The sequence below is a fragment of the Pygoscelis adeliae genome, unplaced genomic scaffold (genome assembly GCF_000699105.1).
Source record: "Pygoscelis adeliae isolate BGI_AS28 unplaced genomic scaffold, ASM69910v1 Scaffold104, whole genome shotgun sequence".
Classification (NCBI taxonomy): domain Eukaryota; kingdom Metazoa; phylum Chordata; class Aves; order Sphenisciformes; family Spheniscidae; genus Pygoscelis; species Pygoscelis adeliae.
In genome coordinates, this window is record NW_008824655.1 from 316068 (window position 1) to 323055 (window position 6988).

The following is a 6988-nucleotide window of genomic DNA, read 5'->3' on the forward strand; positions in this document are numbered from 1 at the left end:
GGAGGAAGCCGCAGGCCTGTGAGGTGGCGGAGGGGGTGCCGGGGGTCATCGCCTGGGCTCTTCTCTGCGAAACCGGGGATTTAGGTTGTTTTCCACAAGCGTTCCCGTTTTTATTTTTGTTCTTTATTTTTTAATTGAAGGCGGAGTCAGTGGCTTAAGTTCGGGTTTTGTTTTCGTGTCTCAACAGTTGAACAACACATGGGGGGGGGGAAGCAGCACAGAGGACCTTTCCAAGGGGTCCGTGTGAAGAATTCGGTGAAGGAGCTCCTGCTGCACTTCAGGAGCTGCAAACAGATGTCCTCGGGCTCTGCCACAGAGGAAGGCAAGGTAACCAGCATTTTTCAGCACTGACATAATTGCTTTTAATGGTTACTGAAGTTGGGGGGGGGGGGGGAGGCATGTGATAACGCTAGAAACGAGCTTGCTGCTTTATCTGATGTGGATGGAGTCAGTGTTTTTCCTTTTCAATACGTAATGGAGGAACAGAGCTGGGAAGAAACTAGTGAGAAGGTTTACTGCGGGAGAAGGAGGCACTTAAGAATGTTCTTACTAAGCTTTATTTCCTAAACGGAGTTTGGATAAAGATGTGTCTGTGTTATGAAACCACAGAAACTCCCTGTTAGCTCGAATGAGGTCAGTCATTGTAAGAGTTGGGGAATCTTTTCGGAAGAGAATCATTTGTCATGCTCTTGCGCTCCTCTGTGTGGAGCATGCAGTATAAAGGCAGACCCCTCCAGTCCGAAAAGATGGAAACTGAAAAAAATACAAGAAATTCTGGGAAGATTAAAGGAGGGTTTTTTTTAGAATAGTCTTTCTGAGTGTGTGTTTGCAAGCTTCCTAGATAAGTGTTGTCATAGGAAAATTTTTGCAGAGAACAGTTCATGGCATTGAAGAAGTGTAAAATCGGCTGGCTTATTTGTTCTAAAAAAAAAAAAATCCTCAGACCTCAGTAGGGAACAGTGTCTTTCTCTAGATTTTCTTGAGTTTTGTGGTATTGTAACAAATAGCTTAAAAAGCCTTAAGAAAAATGGTGGTTTTCATTTAAGTTCCATAAAAGTCTTTCCATTTTCTAACCTTAATTTAAAGCAATTAAATTAGGATTAGACAATCATGTACTAGAATTATTCTAATGTATATTCTATGTTTATACAAGCAAGCCTCTGCTTCTTTCTTCTTGGTTTTGATTTTTTCCTGAAATAACATTATACTAATGGAATAATTGGGTTTTTCTCAAAAGGCACAAGGAGGACTGGTGAACTACGAGCAGTACACAGGTAAAACCCCTTTTCTTTAAATACCCTGCAATAAGATTTTAGAAGTTGATGGTAAAAGTAACCTCCAAATGGATTCTAAATTCATTTTCTTTTCAGCAGAACTGAAGAGCATACTAGGTCACAGTGGCAAAAGAAAGGCTCCCGAGCTCCTTTCTGATGGACCTTCTTTCAAACGCCAAGCTAATGTTCACCCACACCTCCTGGTAAGTAATTTTTTTTCTGCGCCTTTATTTTTCAGTTTGCTTTGTGTAATCAGAAACTGCCAGATACAGTAATACTTTTTAACTTTCTGGGGCTTGTTTTGATTTTTCTTTTTTTTTTCCTGACAGACACCACCCCAGACACCAACTTCTATGGATAACATGGAGGAGACTCATAAAAACGACCCAAAGCATGACAGCAATTCTGATCTGCTTCAGAACATTATAAACATCAAGAACGAGTCGAGCCCTGTTTCTCTGAGCACTGTGCAGGTTAGCTGGTTGCACACTGTCTCCAGTCACAGCTCGCCTGGTGAGCAGTACCAGGACAGCCCGGGAACACAGGCTTTCTCCCCATCCCAGAAGTACCAGGCCTTCCAAGATCACACCTCCCAGCATATGCTTGATCCGCCGCAGCATTACCAGATCCCTCCATCCCAGAACCTGGATTTGTCACAGAGCTATCCTTCGGATGCCTCCCTGGAGTACAGGCCGTTTGCTGCCAATGGCCAGTCTCCTGGCTACCAGCAGAATACCTTTGAGAGCCACGAACTGCAGTACTGCCCGTCGCAGAGCTTCTCCTCCCTCTTGAATGACTCTGAAGGCTCAGAGGGCATCTCCGCTCCCCTCCAGCCGCTGACCAGTGCCCACTCACAGGCTGACGTTGACCCCCATGCTCCGAACTTCAGCTTGCTTTCCAGTAACATCTGTGGCAGTCCGGAGCGCAGTGTCTCTTTGGCTACTTTGAATGTCTCTCTACCTGACCAAAACATTGCCAGAAGCACGACGCAGCTGGGCAAGTCGTTTTTTCAATGGCAAGTGGAACAGGAGGAAAACAAACTGGCTAACATCTCTCAAGACCAGTTCCTTGCAAAAGACTCGGATGGAGACACGTGAGTGCTGTTTATCTCTGTGTTTCTGATGTGGAAGGTTGGGGAATGTTTCTGTTTGGGTTTTGGTGGACTGTGGGGTTGTAATGGAAGCAGTTCATTAGCAGTGTTTGTGTCACGAGTGCAGTAGCTTTGCTAATCGAGTGAAACGTGTAGTCTTGCTGATGGGCTGTGATGCACAGGGTTGCAACACGCTGAGTAGATAAGGTGTTTGTGTTGTCTAATTTCAGGTACTTATCATTGGACTTTTATCTAGTAAATGGGGAGAAAAGATTCTAATTTAGATGCTTTAAATTGCCCTGGGAAGAAGGTAGCTGTGTTCCTGTCTTAGTCACCCAGAGGAGGTCTGAAGCTGGCAGCATAACACTGCTGCCATATGTTTGGGTGTCTGTAATGACTTGAGCCCCAGTTTGTATGGTGGTGTAACTGTGTTTTCCCCTCTTCCCCGCAGCTTCCTTCACATTGCGGTTGCCCAGGGCCGACGAGCTCTCTCCTATGTTCTTGCACGGAAGATGGCTGCCCTGCACATGCTGGATATTAAAGAGCACAATGGCCAGGTGAGGTTCGCAAAACCTTTGCACCTGCTTTGCGCACCTGAGTGCTTCTGCATGTCTGGGCCTTGAGGAAGATGTGGTGAAATGCTTATTTAATATTAACCCCGAGATTTAGCCTGCATACTAATATTAACCTTGAGCTATTAATACTTCTTGGGATCACCTTGAGCTGGTAAAACTATATGCTCTGCTTCATTTGTCCTGGCTTCCTGGTATTCATAATCGCTGCTTAAATAATACCAGGTAGCTAGGCTTTTTATTTGTTTTAGTTGCTCTTTCCTGTTAGATCAGATGACTAATAGTTTAAATTTTCTTCTCGATGTTTGCAGAGTGCTTTCCAGGTTGCTGTGGCTGCCAATCAGCATCTCATTGTGCAGGACTTGGTTAGCTTGGGGGCTCAAGTCAACACCACAGACTGCTGGGGTAGAACGCCGTTGCATGTTTGTGCTGAGAAGGGGCATGCCCAGGTCCTTCAGGTAAGAACCAGGCAGGCGTAGCTCTGCCCTGACTGTTAACGCTTATACTTCATATTAGTTGTCTTGAGAAACTCTGAAAACACCACTCCTCCCTTTATCTTTCTCTCTGTGTAGCCTTGTGGGTATGTCTCGGGGCTCTACAGTAATGGCTTAAAGTGAGACTGGATTTCACATGAAGGTTCTCACCAACATTTTAGAGTAATTCAGTGGAATCCTCTAGTCTACAAACCATAAATAAGTCTCCTCTTAATGCCATTGTTTATTGCAACTTTGTTGCAGTAAGACTGTATACAAGCTTGAGGAAGCAATATGTGGTTTGGATAAGACCTAAATGCATACCTGTTCCCACTTTTGTAGGCAATCCAAAAGGGAGCCATGGGAAGCAATCAGTATGTGGACCTTGAGGCAACAAACTATGATGGTAAGTAGTGAAGAGTTTATAATTTACAGAGTTACTGGATGTTACAATGTTTTATGGCTGCTGTGAATGTTATCCTGGGCTGAGAAGCAATGAAATGGAGTATATTTTTGCCAGGTTGAAATTTACAATTGAAATTACATTACAATTGGCATATCTGTCAGATAAAAACATGGTTAGTCTGTGCCTGTCAGGACCTCTTCCCTCTTACATGGATTGCTGTGTTTGGCATGGAGAGTGTAGGTGGTAATATGCTGTTTTTAAAAATGTGTGAGTGCCAGTGATACACTGGTGGATACAGAAGCCAGAATTTCTGACACCAGAGAGCTGTTTTAATTGAACCACTTTCCATATAATAGCTCTTTCTAAAGTACATTTTGTAAAAAAAAAAAAATCAGAAATTGATTCTTTTATTATCTGCTGGCTGAGAGCTTATGGTAGGTTGCTACTTAACTCCTCTGGTGGTGGACAACCCAAATCCCGAGCCATTCAAGAGCAATCACTGTCACTTACAAATGTGGAACCGTCCCTGGGCTCGACAGGGAGAGAAGCTCCTTTATCCATCCTTCAAGCCAAGCAGCCAGTCAATACTTCTGTATTGTGTTTGTTCATTAATGATAGGCTTTTTAATGTTAAGGTTTGACAGCGTTGCACTGTGCTGTTCTGGCCCATAATGCTGTGCTGCATGAACTGCAAAACAGTCAGCCACCTCACTCCCCTGAGGTCCAGGAGCTTCTGCTGAGAAACAAGAGCCTGGTAGAAACCATCAAGACTCTAATACAAATGGGAGCCTCTGTTGAAGCAAAAGTAAGTACAGCAGCTTTGTCTGAAGTGCCAGATCCAGAGAGAAGTTGGAAGCAGAAAATGTCCCTTTCTCCCATGCCACATCTCAGCTTTATTACAAAGGAAGTAGACTAATTTGAAAGCTTCCCGACAGCTTAATTTACCCAAGTGGAATGAGAATGTGGCGTTTTATTCAGAACAAGGTATTACCAATGCAAATGAACCATGGGGAAAGAGGGAGGTGACAGTCTAATTTCTGGATTAAGAATGATGCTATGCTGGCTGCAGCTGGTTGTGTCTTAAAAGTAAGAATATGTTTGGAGCACTCTAAGGTATCGGTAGTAATAGGGTGCTGATGATACCTTGTTCTTGAACTGCAAATTTTAATTAAAAACTGCTTCCCTGTCCAGTTTAGGTCTGCGCTGGGCCAGATCATTACTTGGTATAACATATTCTGGCTATGTAAGCTTACTGCCAAATGACATCTGGTCCATTGTTCATTAGATGTTCATATTAAAATACATATTCAGATTGACTTTCAGTGAATTGTAGTGCAAATGTGTTTGCTCAACACTCTGCAGTTACTCTGCTTTCTGTTTTATTTGTCTGCATGTTCACCCTGGATAGGTGAAGCACCTTCAGGGAGCACTAACAGTTTCTTTTTTGATAGGATCGCAAAAGTGGTCGCTCAGCTTTACATTTGGCAGCAGAAGAAGCAAACTTGGAGCTTATTCGTCTCTTTTTGGAGCTGCCCAACTGTCTGTCTTTCGTTAACGCAAAGGTACGATGATTTTTCTAGAATGCAGATATCATCCAGGATGTGCACATGTGTGGCACCGTGAGTGTCCTGAGGCTCATGCCCCTGCCTTTCCTTCATGGAGTTACTTTGTCTTCTCCAGGCTTACAACGGCAACACAGCACTTCACGTGGCTGCCAGCCTGCAGTATCGGGTGAGTCAGCTGGATGCTGTGCGCCTGCTAATGCGAAAGGGAGCTGATCCAAGTGCCAGAAACTTGGAGAATGAGCAGCCAGTTCATCTGGTTCCTGATGGCCTTGTAGGAGAACAGGTAAAAAAACAACCCTCTCCTCTGCTCCCATCTGTCCCCATCTACACAAAAGCCTTACTCCTCTCCAAAAGTGTCTTTTGGGTTTTGAGTTGCAGTTTTTAAGGAAAAGATCTAGCAAATGCCATTTTATTCAGGGATCTTTGGTTTTAATGTCAGGATCAGACAGAATATACAAAGACCTGAAGCTATAGGTTTCACTTTTAGCTTTTATTTTTTCCATCTCAAAAGCTTTTTCCTGTCAGGCTAGGTTTTTTCTTTGTAACCTTGCAACATACTGGAGGTAATATCCCTTCTCTTGTTCATCTCGGTATGGGGTGAGATCATGCTTTTGTTGCTCTTGTCATAATTAATAATGGCAGTTCTTAGGCCTGAATAACAGATGAAGAAAATTCGTTTTTCCTAGGAGCTATACAAATACATGATGAAAAAGGTGACTCTTGACCCAAGAAGCTAGTAACTTAAGCAACTGAGTAATTCTGTTGCCTTTCACTGGTTCAAATGCTGTAAAATTGGATCAATTCTGGTGTAACTGAACTCAGAACCTAGGCTCAGATAAATGAGGAATGCAGAACTGGGTCTAGGTTTTTTCAGATTATGACTCACTTTAGGATGATGAATACTAATGCTTTGTCTTTTTCTCTTCTCCAGATAAGACGTATCCTAAAAGGGAAGGCGATTCAGCAGAGAGTGTCGCCATTTTAAGCTCCGTGTTTCTTGGAGTTCAGCAACTCACACTCACTGTCAGTCAGGCAGTCCTAATGTATCTGTAAATAGACCATTTGCCTGGTGTGGGCAAATGTTAGTTGTTTCTATGAAACAAAAGTATTTTGTTCACTATTATATAGTGGGTTATATAAAAGTAAAAAAAAAAACCAACCCAAAACCCAACAATTAAATTCCTCTGAGCAAATGGGAATGTTTCATTCCCAAGTATGTGGAACATTTGCCTGGATACCTGGATTTCATAGCTACGGCAAGACTGATTTTATTTAAACAGCCATACAGAACTTCTGGACAAGGACAATTCTACAGGAAATCTTTTTATTTAGAGAAGGCTGATAGATGTCAACATTGCAGAGTTTTGTGTTTTTAAGAACACTTAAATATTAAGTGTGAGAGAAATCAAATATTTTTGAAGTTGAATGTTTATTTATGCAACTTTGTAGCTTTCTTCCAGTATCTCATGCGGAATTGTATATAGTGACTGGCATTATTGTACAGCTGTATAGTTCTAAGAATCTATTGATTGCTTGGGGAATGAACTGAAGAAACAAGTTCCTTGATCTTGAACTTGCAAATTGCATATAGAGTTTTAATACTATACTG

The 6988-nt window shown here is 42.5% G+C and overlaps 1 protein-coding gene across 1 annotated transcript; it reads left to right on the forward strand.

Moving 5' to 3' along the window:
• The first annotated feature begins 198 nt into the window (after nucleotides 1-198).
• On the forward strand, nucleotides 199-6656 carry NFKBIZ (nuclear factor of kappa light polypeptide gene enhancer in B-cells inhibitor, zeta). The gene is made up of 11 exons (XM_009322565.1): nucleotides 199-327; nucleotides 1238-1274; nucleotides 1374-1477; nucleotides 1604-2367; nucleotides 2816-2921; nucleotides 3248-3394; nucleotides 3752-3815; nucleotides 4450-4619; nucleotides 5266-5376; nucleotides 5495-5662; nucleotides 6311-6656. The coding sequence occupies exons 1-11, from the start codon at nucleotides 199-201 to the stop codon at nucleotides 6362-6364; spliced, it is 1854 nt and encodes a 617-aa protein (XP_009320840.1). The 3' UTR covers nucleotides 6365-6656.
• The last annotated feature ends 332 nt before the right edge of the window (nucleotides 6657-6988 follow it).